The sequence below is a fragment of the Syngnathus floridae genome, chromosome 7 (genome assembly GCF_059516105.1).
Source record: "Syngnathus floridae isolate MCC-2025c chromosome 7, RoL_Sflo_1.0, whole genome shotgun sequence".
NCBI classification, from domain to species: Eukaryota; Metazoa; Chordata; class Actinopteri; order Syngnathiformes; family Syngnathidae; genus Syngnathus; species Syngnathus floridae.
This window is the reverse complement of record NC_142419.1, coordinates 2,530,551-2,546,233: the sequence shown is the minus strand read 5'-3', so window position 1 is coordinate 2,546,233 and position 15,683 is coordinate 2,530,551. Positions and strand designations below refer to the sequence as shown.

Here is a 15,683-nt window from a genome sequence, read left to right as displayed (position 1 = left end):
GGTCCCATTTTTATAATCTTTGGTATGACCTGGCCGGGGTTTGAACCAACCTTCCAGTCTCAGGGCGGACACTACCACTCGGCCACTGAGTTGGTTAAAGCTTGCAAGCGTAAAATGGGCAAACTGTATCACGTGTGGTTCTTGCATAAAAGGTAGAGTGGGGAAAACTCTATTAATGTCGATCGGATTTTGAATGAATGGCCAATCCATGATTAACTACTTTCTTTGTGTGGGAGGAGACAGGTAGAAACTCTGGGTCTTTTATAGTAAACCTGCCAGCGAGCAGGTTATGTTAGCAGAGTAAGTTACCACAGTAACTGGCCCAGAGTTCTGGAACGGATAACTCAGTTTCCCTCATCTCAGGGTTAACTTAGAGTTTTCACCTAACCCACTTTCTCGAATACCCCTCAGAAATAAACAGTAAGCAGCAATAACAAACGTTAGAACCTTACTAACATGTACCGTGATTACAGAAATTGTAAACATGATTCACACATAATTATTTTCATTTTATTTTCATAATGTTTCAGTTATTTTTATGAAAAATGTATATCTATAATCTTGTGCTGTCGTTACGTGATATCTGTCAACATTATTTAATTTGGTTTTATTTAATTTTATTAATGATTTTCATAACGTTTTATTTTTCTTTCTGAAAAATTTATATCTTTAATCTTGTGCCGTCGTTACGTGATGTCTGTCAACATTGTCAACAATTTTAGGTTAAAGAGCGTTTTCTAACCATTTAATCAACAAATGTTTGGCAAACAGGGGGATTCTGCCAGATGTTTCCATTTCACTCATCGAACCGATGCAGATGTTACAAAATGACAAACATCGGCGGATACCGATTTTAATACGATATATCGTGCATCCCTACTTTTAAGTCCCGCAGACCTTCCACCGGTTGGATGACAAGAAAAGGTTTCAACATCTAGTGGCAGACATTGTGCTAATGCTGTAATGTAAACAATGGTACCGTCTCGGTACACTACAACAGCTGAAAAAAAAATGTAAGAATAAAAAAAACTGTAAAACTTATGAGGCCCAAGTACCTTACACACAGTTCTCAAAGCCTCCTCCTGTACTTTTGTCCCGGTATTGTTACTTTGACTTATTGTAGTTCTCGGATGATCATCTTTATGTGCATTAGGTTCTCTACTTTCACCACAAAGTCCACCGGTACACAACTTAGTGTGTCACGTGGTACGTTCTCAAAGCCGACACAAGGCGTAGTGCATAAAAAGTTAACATTCTTTATATCCAGCGGAGAAGTGGGCAGAGTGAATTTGTGTTGTGCGTCCCATGCTCCAAACGCCTCATCTGCGCCGCTCTGCACTCGCGCGACCGCACGTGGGGACTACATTGACTGCCACTGCCAGAAACATTGGCAAGATATTTGTGAACGCATAAGCCTCAAAAAGGTTGGTGACCCATGCTCTAAATGTATTTTAAAATTGATGATAATCACACCTACCTTTTGCAAAACCTTCATCATCAGCAAAATGGTTGAGAAAACAGGAAAAAAACACTCGTCAACACCGGTGAGAATTCAGTTTGCGAGGACAAAAAGGGTTAATTTGCGTCTTATCTTTTGGCCACTCAAATAACAGTTGGTCTAGTTGTGAACATTGCATTGGCACACACCGCTGAGGCATTTTGTCAAAAAACGCGCTAACAATGACAAAGAGCAGTGAATGGGACAATCCACAGCACAATGGCTGACTGAACACTTGGCGTATTTGAAATTTTGTCATCTCAGATTACCGTCGATTGCCAAACAAAAGCTTTTCATTTTTAAGAGTGTTGTTATGGGTCTAATTACGAATCTGGGTAGGTTACATCAAAAAAACAAAAAATGTATGCTTGAAATAGTTTTAGCCATTAAACGAGTATACAAAAGTTTACTTCACATTTGATCTTTAACGGGCAGACAGCCTTTTCACATTTTGTGGTCATAAAAGTCCTCTTTTTTTGTGTCTCTCAGCTTTACCAGCAGGGCAGGCTCTGTCAGCTAGGAGGGGAGTTTTGTGACCTGGAAGTGTTTGCTAAAGTTCTTCGAGCTTCAGACAAGAGGTACGACTACCTATAAAAAGACACTACTATGTTTTGCGTAGGAGCAGGAGGAGCTGCTGCTACAGACACCTCTTGTGTCTTGAGCTGCGACTGAGCGCCTGTGCACTGGGGCCTCATTGTCCTCCGGTCTGAAAAACATACTGGCAGCCTCATCACCTTTGACATTTGTTTTTTGTCTTTTAAAGTTTTTCTCTTATTTCTTCTGATATTCTTAGCCATACTTTAGCATATTGCAATTCTTTTTCTTTACTTTTTTCCTTGGATCCCTTTTTCTTTCTAGCCACACTGGCCTTCAAAATCTCAACCACTATTTTCCATATGTCAACTTTTATTTTTCCTTCTACTCCATGCTTTTTCTTCCACTTTGGCATATACCTCATATAATCAGAAAAATTTACTTATCATGTACTTTTCCATCTCCTTCAAGAGTCCCTTTATTCAGGGATTTAATAAGCCGCACCAGACTATAAACTGCACCAGCTAAAATTCATGTTTTTTTAGTTTTATACTTATATAAACCGCACCGGACCATAAGCCGCACGTGCGCACGAGTTATTTACAAAGAAAGACAGTACACAGAAAGCCTTTTTAAAGTTTTAATCACATTAACATTTCGTTGTAAACACGGAAGTAACAGCACTAGCTGGGCTAAAGTTTTAATAGCATTAACATTTCGTCGTAAACACGGAAGTAACAGCACTAGCTGGGCTAAAGTTTTGATAACATTAACATTTTGTTGTAAACACGGAAGTAACAGCACTAACTAGGCGGATAAAAAAAAAAACATACCAGTAAACAAAGTCACTGAGAGCCGTCTTTGTCTTCGTCCTGTCCACTAAAACCAGCAAAATCTTCCTCCTCAGTGTCCGATTGGAATAGCGCCAGATGTACGTCACAACACTCTTTCTCATTCTCTCTTTCGTTGTCGCTTTCATCGTCACTTTTGTCTTGAGGCAAATTCACTCCTGAGCTTGTGCTCTCCGTCATGCAGCAGACCGGCTTTTCGAAACCCGTTGGTGATGGTGAATTTTTTCACACTGCTCCACGCTGTCAGAATCCACTAGCAGACTTTTGCGAAAGTTGCTCTTCGCGTGCGTCCAGGTTTTGTAAACGATTTCTCGCCGCTGGTCATCCAAGCCTCCCATTCAAGTCGGAGGGCCACTTTAAATCGAATCATTTATTCCAAGTTTACGTGCAACTGCTCTGTTCCCTTCTTTATCAGCCAGCTCAATGGCTCTTAACTTGAAAGCTGCGTCATACGCACGCCTTCCAGTGTCTTCCATCATTGGGCTCTGTTTATGCTAACTTTCCTCGTGCAGAATGCGCCACTACTGTCTTCCTCGACGCATGTATTCCACCTCTCTCACTCTTACCTTTTCTGCTCAAGCCCCCCCCCGATGGCCGTTAGAAAAAATGCATGTAAAGTCGCCGCATGATCGCGTAAGGTTTTTAATGTTTAATTACCATTTGTAAGAGAATATACACAAAGATGATTGTCAGGAAAGAGATGATTATTTAGAGACGCATAACTTTTATTAACATAACAGCACAACAGCGGTCCACAGCTTTTTTATGAGTGTATAAGTGCCATATTAGTCATGAGAAAAATCACAGACAAAAACCCTGTATAAGCCGCACCGGACTGTAAGCCGCAGGGTTCACAATCTGGGAAAAAAGTAGCGTCTTATAGTCCGTATATATATTCACGGTCTATCTATCTATCTATCTATCTATCTATCTATCTATCTATCTATCTATCTATCTATCTATCTATCTATCTATCTATCTATCTATCTATCTATCTATCTATCTATCTATCTATCTATCTATCTATCTATCTATCTATCTATCTATCTATCTATCTACAGTGGGGGAAATAAGTATTTGACCCTTTGCTGATTTTGCAGGTTTGCCCACTTACAAAGAATGCAACGATCTACTATTTTAATCATATGTACATTCTAACAGTGAGAGTGTGAATTTCCGGAATTTTCTTTGGGATTCTGTCTGTCACTGTTAGAATGTACATATGATTAAAATAGTAGATCGTTGCATTCTTTGTAAGTGGGCAAACCTGCAAAATCAGCAAGGGGTCAAATACTTATTTCCCTCACTGTATCTATCTATCTATCTATCTATCTATCTATCTATCTATCTATCTATCTATCTATCTATCTATCTATCTATCTATCTATCTATCTATCTACCTACCTACCTACCTACCTACCTACCTACCTACCTACCTACCTACCTACCTACCTACCTACCTACCTACCTACCTACCTACCTACCTACCTACCTACCTAGCCCATCCATCCATCCATCCATCCATCCATCCATCCATCCATCCATCCATCCATCCATCCATCCATCCATCCATCCATCCATCCATCCATCCATCCATCCATCCATCCATCCATCCATCCATCCATCCATCCATCCATCCATCCATCCATCCATCCATCCATCCATCCATCCATCCATCCATCCATCCATCCATCCATCCATCCATCCATCCATCCATCCATCCATCCATCCATCCATCCATCCATCCATCCATCCATCCATCCATCCATCCATCCATCCATCCATCCACCCACCCACCCACCCACCCAACCCACGCACACATATAGTGCTGGACAAAAGTATTGGCACCCCAGCAATTCTGTCAGATAATGGTCAATTTCTCCCAGAATATGATTGCAATTACAAATGCTTTGATATTAAAATGTTAATTTTGTTTGTCTTTAATGTAAAACAACAAAAATAACTTTCCAAAAAGCCAAATTGGATATAATTCCAGACCAAACATACGTTAAAAAAGGGGTAGACAAAAGGATTGGCACCCTTTGAAAAATCATGTGATGCTTCTCTAATTTATATACTTAACAGTACCTGTTACTTACCTGTGGCACATAAGAGGTAGTGGCAATCACTAAATAACACTTGCAGCCAGTTAAAATGGATTAAAGTTGACAACCTCTGTCCTGTGTCCTTGTGTGTACCACATTGAGCATGGAGAAAAGAAAGAAGACCAAATAACTGTATGAGGACTTGAAAGCAAAATTGTGAGTAAGGGCAATCTCAAGGCTACAAGTCCATTTCCAAAGACCTGGATGTTTCTGCGTCTACTGTGAGCAGTGAAGTGTCATCAAGAAGTTTGAAGCCCATGGCACTGTGGCTAACCTCCCTGGATGTGGACAGAAAAGAAAAATTGACGAGAAATTTCAACGAAAGATTGTGCGGATGGTGGATAAAGAATCTCGACTAACGTCCAAAAAGTTCAAGCTGTCCTGCAGTCCGAGGGTACAACATTGTAAACCTGTACTATCTGTCGGCGTCTGAATGAAAACAGACTCAACGGTAGGATACCCAGGAAGACCCCACTTCTGACCCAGAGACATAAAAAACCTAGGCTGGAGTTTGCCAAAACTTTCCTGAGAAGGGCAAAAACGTTTTGGAAGATTGTTGTCTGCTCAGATGAGACAAAAATAGAGCTTTTTTGGGAAAAGGCATCAACACGTAGTTCACAGGAAAAAAAAAGAGGCCTTCAAAGAAAAGAACACGGTCCCAACAGTCAAATATGGCGGAGGTTCCCTTAAGTTTTGGGGTTGCTTTTCTGCTTCTGGTACTAGACTGCTTGACTGTGTGCATGGCATTATGAAGTCTGAAGACTACCAACAAATTTTGCAGCATAATGTAGGGCCCAGTGTGAGAAATTGGGTCTCCCTAAGAGGTCATGGGTCTTTCAGCAAGACAATGACCCAAAGCACACTTCAAAAAGCACTAGAAAATGGTTTGAGCGAAAGCACCTTTTAAAGGGGCTAACAATGAGTCCAGACCTGAATCCCATAGAACAGAGGTCCCCAACCACCGGTATATATATATGATCTTTAAATTTAAATTTTCAATATGGCCAATTTCAACAGTCTGGCTTAGGTTAGAACCACCAGTGCTGTTGCTTCAGTTAACCGATTTCAATCTTTCACACTCTCAATTGCTCATTTTCTGTTTTAAGTTTGGAGAGAACTGACAAAGAAGAATCTCGCCCCTCTTAAAAAGAAAAAGGAAGTTCCTCCAAATCGAATACAAGCTTTAATTCTTTTTTACTTTCAGACCTATCCAGGACGGGGGTAAACCCTACTATCAGCTTGGAAAAACGGACAAAAAAGAGTCTCCGCCCTTCTTTGATTAACAAAAAAGAAGCTCTGTTTTTTCTAGCTCGTTCCTTCCTCTGGGACTCGAACCCAAGCTGTTTCTCTTAGCTCAGAAAAACGGACAAAGAAGAATCTACGCCCTTCTTCGATTAACGAAAAAGAAGCTCTGTATTTCTTAGCTCGTTCCTTCCACTGAGACACAAACCCAAGCTTTTTCATGTGCTCATTTCACTTTAACATTTCACATCAGCACTTTCACATCAAATGGGCTTTTAACTTACTTGTCTGTTGGTTCGTTGCACTTCCGGATCCCTTCAATCCGCTGTTGTCAAACGAAGGTCGACCTAGAATGCTGGCCTGGCGAAGAACTCACTTTACAGGACTTTCTTTACCAGGTCCTACTAATGAACACTGGTGGAAACGGTTTTCAGCACGTCACCCTCCGTCCGTCAACAGCCGGTATGTTGGGATGCGGGTTACAACACCAAATTGATGGAGTTTTTGTCACTACCTTTTATTGCAAGAACCACACGAGAGACATTAGCTCAATACACTGTAAGTCACTTCGGTTAAATAAACTTTGTTCTGCAAATGTTTCTGTTGCTAGAAATCTTCTTACTTTCACAACAAACTTGAGACATTTTTTTGACTCATTATAGTGGCAAAATTTCATTCATGGGGTTTTTTGTGCGGGCAGCCTAAGGGTCCAATGCATTTCCTTGATTACTTCAGTGTACTCACGAACCAGTTGAGTTTCCTTTTTTTTTTATTTCAGTTTGGAGTGGTCAATCGGCCTACCATGCATGTTTTAGGAATGTGGGAAGAAACCCGAGAACCCAGGGGAAACCCAAGTAGGCACGGGGAGAACATGCTAACTCCACACAGGGAGGCCGGAGCTACAATTGAACCCTGCACGTCTGAACTGTGAGGCACATGTGCTAACCGGTGCAACACTGTGCCGCCCTAATTCAAAGATAACACTGATGCCATGGGAACACGCTGTTTGCTTTAGAAAAAAACTAACCAAAAACACAGATTTTGATGGTCTTAACATAGGTGAAAACATATGAAACTTGTATGTGTGGCACACATATCATACTCGGTAAATTAAAGGGACACAAAAGCGAAGATGGTTCATTCTTCACTAACTAGCCCCGTTCATGTATTGATTTTTATCACGACAATTACAAAAGTTAGCATTTTCTACTTTATCCATTCATTTTGGAGAAAGAACGAAGCAACAAATGTCTTTAAAAATGTACACTTTTAATGAGGAATGGGGACATACACAATTTCCCCATTGAAAAGCATTGTACAGACTATCGCTTAAACCAGTTATCAATTAGCACCATATTTTACAGGACGTCTCTATCTATGAGTACGTCAACATATCACAAGGATGAGCCTCTACATGGCTGATTAAGGAGCAAGAAATGAACAGCCTCTCAGCAGCTAATGTGCCCAGTCACATCTATTTCCTTTCACAAGTCACGACCCGTTCCGAGAGGCTTTATGTCAAATGAATTGTTTATACGTAATTATATATTCAATTGAAATTGGTAAGAGTTCATTTGACTATGGTACACCTTCAATGCCTATCCAAAAAGGAGGTGCTTTAAATGGCCACACTCAGCTGAAGGGGTGACCTCCTCGCTGGAAGTCCATTGCTACCAATCTTTCCAACAAGCTGACCCTGGGGGTTGTGATGTGGTCCGGGGCGAGCCTCCTGGCTCAGCCGCAAGCCGACTGACACAGTCTCAAGATTTTCATCACACAAATACAAAGCATGTCAGTCTTGCATAATGCTGATGTGCTAATTGTGAGCAACACAACTATCAAGAATGTATGCACTCATGTATGGACATTGTAAAAAATGTCAACCTCATAAAAATCATTTGAAAATTAAGCAAACTGCGGCTTGTAAAAAGTCGGTAGTAAAAAACAACAACATTGCTGCTTTGTTGTAGCTCAGCTTGGTAGTTGGGCACCTTTGCAAAATGAGTTTCAGAATGGGCGGCAATTGCTGTCTGGGTTTATATTGTTGACATCCAAGTTTGACTGCTGCAGTAATCTCAATACTAATCAGTCTTATATTTCTTTTTTTGTTCAAATATTCAAGTACGGTGCAAGAGAGCACCATGATAAGGCGTCGCATCAGAGTTCTTTAATATTACGTTGGTGACACCCAGTGTTCAAATAGGAAAATGACAGTTGAAAACTTGTTGGTAGAATACATCTCGAGGATGCTCCTGAACACATCATCAGTGATTTAACCTGCGGTCCTTGGGTGTTTCGGGTCTTTCGACATCAGACACCCTCTCCCAAGTGACCCAGCCATGGTTGATCAGACCCTGCTTGTGTTCAGGTGTCATTCGCTACTTCCCATGGATCACCTCTCCTGATCCAGAGCTATCTGGAGGCTTACTCTGCTTCCTCCGTGATGTTCTTGATCACTCTTTTCCTTTCCATCCTGGTAATACCCAATGTACTTAAGGTTTTGTAGAGTGATTGGCCCACAACACCTCTGCAGTCAACCTTGATGGGCATACACCTCACCTTCTAGCAAGACTGCTTGTGGCAGTCAATGACCAGCTCCTCGTACTTGGTCCTCTTTCTCTTGTGGACCTTGTCCAGTCTGTCCTCCCATGGCACTGTCATCTCCATCAGCATGATGTTCTTCGTCTCCTCTGAGACCAGGAGGATGTCTGGCCTCAGGGTGGTTGTGACAATGTGCTGAGAGAACTTCAGCTGCTTCACCAGGTCAACAGACAGCTGCCAGTCTTTAGCAGTCACTAGTAGTCCTGATGGTTTCCTGGCTCCTGCTGTTTTTCCCAGGCGCTCGCCAGCCTTCACAAAGGCGCGTCCGGGTGGTGCAGCGGGACCGTTTACTGCTGCTGATTCCCATGCTGATGGCTTCCGCGATGGCCCTCAGGACATGGTTGTGGTGCCAGGTGTATCGACCCCGCAACTCAGGTTGTGCTTCCTGCCTGGGCACTGCGGACAGTTGGGATACGTCGTCTTGGCTCAGATGGAGAAGTTTGATGGGCTAGGCAGGATGTCATATACTGCCTGGCCAAGGAACTTTATGCTCTGTGGCTCTGCCCGCCACAACTCTGTTCATGAGACTTTTTGGTCGATGCTTGCTCCCACCTTGTCCGGGCACTCTGCTGCCTCTGGCTGACAGCTCTGCTGGTCCTCCACCTCTACCCTCTCCTCCTCCTGCACCAGTCTGCGTCTCTCCTTCCCCTTGGCCTTCTCATACAAAGGTAAAGGTCCATCTGGAGGCTTTCTTTGCTTCCTCTGTGATGTTCTTGATCACTCTTTTCCTTTCCGTCCTGGTAATGCCCAGGTTATACAGTTACGAATCCAAAAGGTAGTTCAAACTCTTATTTTCCTTCTACAATTTTGTATTGATGAAATGATTCAATTATTAATTTATAATAATATGCATACTACAGCAGGAGGAAGGGGACTATCCCAGCTTTTGAACACAAATGAAATTCCATTCTGTTTTCCATTCTGCCCTGTGATGAGTATTTTCATGCCATTAGGTAACTTGGTTTTATTCTACTGTATTTTCGTGACCATAGAGTGCACTGTATTAAAGCTGAGTTTGGTTGTACTTTAACAATGTGCTCATATTGTTTGATTGATCCTCATCCACAAATCCATCAAAGTCCTCATCTTCTGTGTCTGAAATGAACAGCTGGGCAAGTTCTCCATCATACACAACAGATTCCCTTGTCATTTTCATAGTCATGCGATTCCTCAGAAATATTGCCTGCTTTTGTGAAAGCTTGAACAACAGTGCAAGCAGACATGTTAGCCCAAGCATCCACAAACCATTCACAAATTGTGGCGTTACTCACCCGATGCTGCCTCACAGTTTTCGTAAAGCTGTGTTCGCCATCTGTCATCCATCGCTCCCATGCAACTTTACTTTGAGCGCCCTGTTTACACAGATGTCCAGCAGTTGGAGTTCCCTCTTCAAGTTAATTTGCTGCACATGGCTTTTCACAGCGGCTGTGTGATGGACGCGCATAGAGTCACAGATCAACAAGAACGGTGACGCGTGGAAAAAAGACATCTGGTCTCTTTGCGTAGACCTTACTCAGTCAATCTCTGATTTTCTCCTTGTCCATCCAACCCTTTTGATTTGCCTTAATGATGACTGCAGGTAAAAACCTTTCATGAGGCAGTGTCTTCCTCTTGAAAATCACCGTAGGTGGCAGTTTCATTAGGCAGCGTCTTCCTCTTGAAAATCACCAGAGGTGGCAGTTTCTGCCCATTAGCATGGCGAGCTAGCACAACAGTAAAAGCCGACTTCTCTTGCCCCATTGCGCGTATCGCTACCGTGCTGGTCCCCTTTTTTTTGATAGTGTGGTTCACCGGGATGCCGAAAGTAAAAGTGACAGGTTCACACAAGTGCTCACATAAGGTCCCGTCCATTTGGGAGAAGATTTAAGACTTATACGTAGGTGCGCCGCATGGTCATGAAAATACAGTAATTGGAATACAAGTCTCTATGTAAACCTGACTGGTTTACATAGACTGGTTCATAGATTGGTCCATACTGGAGATTATCTTTGTGTTTGTGTTTAATTCATATCGGACATTTCAAAGAGTTGCTATTACTGGGGAAAAATAACAAGCCACATTTCCCTCAATTATCTGACATGTTACAGACCAACATAGGAACTGAATCATATTATGTTTGTGTATTTTCTGCACTCTACTTGAAGCCTTGTCCTGCTCTTTGAGTTAAGATCAGTAGATGTTGAGAATAATTTTGCACATATGAAGCCCTTTGAGACTAGTCTGTGATTTAGGGCGATATAAATAAACTTGACTTGACTCTTGAAAAATAAAAGGATAGAAATTTAACAATTGTTTTTTTAAAATCTGATTGATTAATTTAAAAAATAACAATAACAGATTAATCAATTATTTAAGTAAAATTGGTAGATGGAGCTCTAAAATTGGAAATTTTACACCGCAGCCAAGTGATCAGATCGGTATCAGCCTATCACACATGGTCGATTGGCATCAGGATTGGTCTAACAAAATACTCATCAGAACATCCCTACTATGAAAACTTGATGTTCTGCTGTGCCATGGGAAATTGTCCAATATTACTGTATTTTTCGGACTATAAGTCGTGTTTTTTTTCATAGTTTGGGTGGGGGGGGGCGACTTATACTGAGGAGCGACTTATGTGTAATTATTCACAAATTTTTACTTGATCATTGACACATTACTGACTTACTAGTACAGTCAAACCTCGGTTTTCGACCATAATCCGTTCCAGAAGGCGGTTTGAGAAGCAAATCTGTCGAATCCCGAATCTATTTTTCCCATTACAAATAATGGAAAAAAATCTAATCCGTTCCAAGACTAAAAAACACGCCTTTTTAAAGCATTTTTTCATTTGCGCATTTTTGTTTGGTTGCGGAACTGCAGCGCACCGCCGAACGTGCAACCGTAGCGCGTCGCTGACCGCGCAACTGCACTGCGCAACTGCACTGCGCAACTGCACTGCGCAACTGCACCGCGCAACTGCACCGTGCAACTACACCGCGCAACTGCACCGCGCAATTGCACCGCGCTGGTCGCATTATTGTGACAGAGCCATCACTAACATTTAGAAAATATTTTTAAAGTCCTGATGTACTTTCCAAAATTTAAGTGGACCTCAGTGCGCAGGGATATTATAAAATTTAATTAATTTGGCCCGATCGCGCAACCGAAGCGCGCCGGGCGCTCACTGTCGCATTGCTTTAAGAGCGTCTTTGTGTTTTAGGATGGCTTTACTGCTCCCACTTGCTTTCTTTGGAGGCATGACTAGGGGTGAGTACAATCCTCAAAGTAATGAAAATACAATAACAACTTAGTTAGTCGGCATCCGGGCCACGCGGTCAGGTTTTCTCGGGTCCTCCCGGCTCATCTCGCGAGGTTCGACCTCCGAATTTTGTTTGACAACCGAAGCAAAATAATCTAGAATTTTCTGTTCGAATTCTGATTTGTTCGAGAACCGGGATGTTTGAAAACCAAGGTTTGACCGTATAGTTGATCACTTCACGTGTTACTTTCACTTTAAACCGCACGAGGGCGCACTATGGCTGTGGAATCATTGGAGCCTCACTGACAATGAGTTCCATTCACTGATTTTATGATTTGTAGTGACACAGATCGTTCGATAAACTTGTTATTTATGTTATAGTTATTTGATATATAGTTTATTTAGAGTAGCAACGTATATGTTGTTAGACTTCAGCAGTTTCCGATTGTCTAGCAAGGCCGTGAAAGCAGCAGGGGGTTGGGGAAGACGGGAAGCGCAATCCAGGGCGCTTGCACTGTGTTGGCTCATATGTTGAGCTCTTGTTTTGTGAAATAAAGAGCCGGTTACCAAACCCACGTCTTACCTGGTACTTTGGTAACGCTACAATATAGTTATATACGTAGATCTATGGAATAATTGGAGCCGCAACTGACGACGAGGCTGGCGTCAGCGGCGCACGAAGTTCCGGAGTGAACAGCTGTTTTTTTTTTTTTTTTTTTAAAGTGACACAGCGGATAAAGATTCCCATGGATTTAATGATTTGGAGTGACACGGATGGTTCGTTAAAATTGTTGTTTATATTACATTTATTTGATACCATATTTGCCGGTGTACAGGTCGACTCGGTGTATAAGTCGACCCCCTAAAATTCGACGGAAATTTACGATTTTATGATATATCCTTTGTATAAGTCGAGCTCAATTGTTGCATTATATTAAACTTCAAAATTCAATATGCGAAATTTATTGACGAAATGTGTTCAAATTCCGGGAGGCCGTGCGCATGCGGCTGTTTATAAGCACCGCGGAGGAGATCGCGGCCGGCGAGCTCGCGCACGCCGCCCGGCACCAACGGGAGGCCGGAAATAGCTCCAAGCCGAGCGGATCGGCACTTTATAAGCACCGCGGAGGAGATCGCGGCGCCTCATTGGACTTCCAGCGGCCGGCGAGCTCGCGCACCCGCCCGGCACAGCCGGGACGCCGTGCGCACGAGCCAAGTGGCCGAAAATAGCCCCCGCCGAGCGGATCGGCTGTTTATAAGCACCGCGGAGGTGGTCGCGGCGCCTCATTCGACTTCCAGCGGCCGGCGAGCTCGCGCACCCGCCCGGCACATCCGGGAGGCCGTGCGCACGAGCCAAGTGGCCGAAAATAGCCCCCCGCCGAGCGGATCGGCTGTTTATAAGCACCGCGGAGGTGGTCGCGGCGCCTCATTCGACTTCCAGCGGCCGGCGAGCTCGCGCACCCGCCCGGCACATCCGGGAGGCCGTGTGCACGAGCCAAGTGGCCGAAAATAGCCCCCGCCGAGCGGATCGGCTGTTTATAAGCACCGCGGAGGTGGTCGCGGCGCCTCATTCGACTTCCAGCGGCCGGCGAGCTCGCGCACCCGCCCGGCACATCCGGGAGGCCGTGCGCACGAGCCAAGTGGCCGAAAATAGCCCCCGCCGAGCGGATCGGCTGTTTATAAGCACCGCGGAGGTGGTCGCGGCGCCTCATTCGACTTCCAGCGGGCCGCGCACTCGCGCACGCCGCCCGGTTCAAATTTTCTAAGTGCAACGCACAATGAGATGCATGAGAAACGGTCTTGGTTACCATCACATTTGAAGCGATGAATACGAAGTTAAATTTTATGACTCGGTGTATAAGTCGAGGTCGATTTTTTTCGGTCGGTTTTGGATCGAAAAAGGTCGACCAATACACCGGCAAATACGGTATATAGTTTATATATTGTTATACAGGCCTGTGTAATAATTTGAACTGCAACTGACGGCGAGTCTGACGTAAGCGGCGCGCCGCACACAGGGCATTGTTTACAGAAAGGATGAAGAATTCCATCGATGGATTCAATGATGTGGAGTGACACAGATGGTTTGATAAACGTATTATTTATGTTATAGTTATTTGTTATCTGTTAATGTTACTTCAGACCTGCTCTCAGCTCCTCGTTTGTGTTTGTCACGTTAGCATACCGTATCGTTTAGCCTGTTTTTGCTGGTTCATGTCTGTACTTGGTGTTGGATTTTGTCAAATAAATTTCCCCCAAAATGCGACTCAAACTCCGGTGCTACTTATATATGTTTTTTCCCCTTTTATTGTGCATTTTATGGCTGATGCGACTTGTATTCCGGAGCGACTTTTATTCTTAAAAATACGGTAATTACGGACTGCATTTTAAACAGGATTGCCAAACCACTGGTTAGCTAGCGCAAGGCCTGGTCAGGTCAGTTAGTGGGGCAAACGTCGCGGTGACGCTTCGCTGCGCTCACCTTCTTACTCCACTCCATCGGTGACCTTACAGCGTAGGACTGAGCGCCCACCCGGCCTGACACCCTCACAGTTCAAGATGCTTCCTGAGCTGCTCAAACCACCACACACGCTTCCACCCCTCGGGTCCGGAGCGGACAGAATCCTGTTCGGTGGATCCGAGGGTGGGTAGCGTACCACGTCGCCGTAGAAGCACAGCTGTCACTCCCATATCTGGCAGTTGACGCACTCCATCCCCACCCGCTCGCTCGAGAACCGTTTGACACACGGTCTCGCCAGCGGATCCCGAGGATGCGACGGAGGGAAGTACACACAAAAGTGTTCAGTCTTCGCCTTTGCCTGCCAGTCAGTGTCCATGCTTCACAAGAGTAAAGCAGGCCGGGCATGACCAGCGAGCGAAAGACTCGAACCTTTGTCATTGTGCTCAGATATCGGGAGCGCCAAACAGTCCCATTCAGTAATCCCATCGCTCCATGCGCAAGACCAAGCCGATGAGCGACCTCAACCTCAAACGAAGTGGAGCGGTGAACTACCCTGCCGAGATAAGTGAACTTGTCTGCAATCTCCACTTTCTTGCCTGCCACGTCGGTTGACTCGATAGCAGCGTCTAGAAAGTCACAGAAGGGCTGGATCCTTGTTTTGATCCAGGAGACACGCAGTCCCAGCAGCTCCGCCTCCTCACTCAGCGCTTCAAGTGCTTCAGTCAAGACGCCCAGGGCGAAGATCACAGCGTCATCAGCAAAGTCCAGATCAGTGATCCTAACATTGCCGAACGAGGCCCCGCAGCCCGTCCTGTCTACAATGCGGTCCATAATCCAGCCCATACAAGTGCTGAAAAGTGATGGGGCGAGTACGCACCCCTGCTTCACCCCAGTATTGACTGGAAAGAAGTCAGAGGTGGTGCCTCCGTACTTAACAGCACTTTCTGTGTTGGAGTATAGAGCCAAGATGAGGTGGACAAGGTGCGGGGGAATCACGCGTAGCCCCAGAAGTCTCCACAGAGCATCTCTACTGACTGAGTCGAATGCCTTTTTGAAATCGATACAAGCTGCAAGCAGCTTTCTATCGAATTCTCGAAAGCGCTCGGTGAAACCGGACTGCTCAGGGTGCTGGTGGTCTAAGATCTGCTAA

The 15,683-nt window shown here is 44.2% G+C and overlaps 1 protein-coding gene across 1 annotated transcript in view; it reads left to right on the top strand.

The window, feature by feature from the left end:
- appbp2 (amyloid beta precursor protein binding protein 2) overlaps nucleotides 1-15,683 on the top strand; it is a 237,519-nt gene that overhangs the window by 27,413 nt on the left and 194,423 nt on the right. Inside the window, 1 exon segment of the mRNA XM_088380624.1 lies at nucleotides 1,988-2,076. Coding sequence (XP_088236750.1) covers nucleotides 1,988-2,076 — 89 coding nt within the window.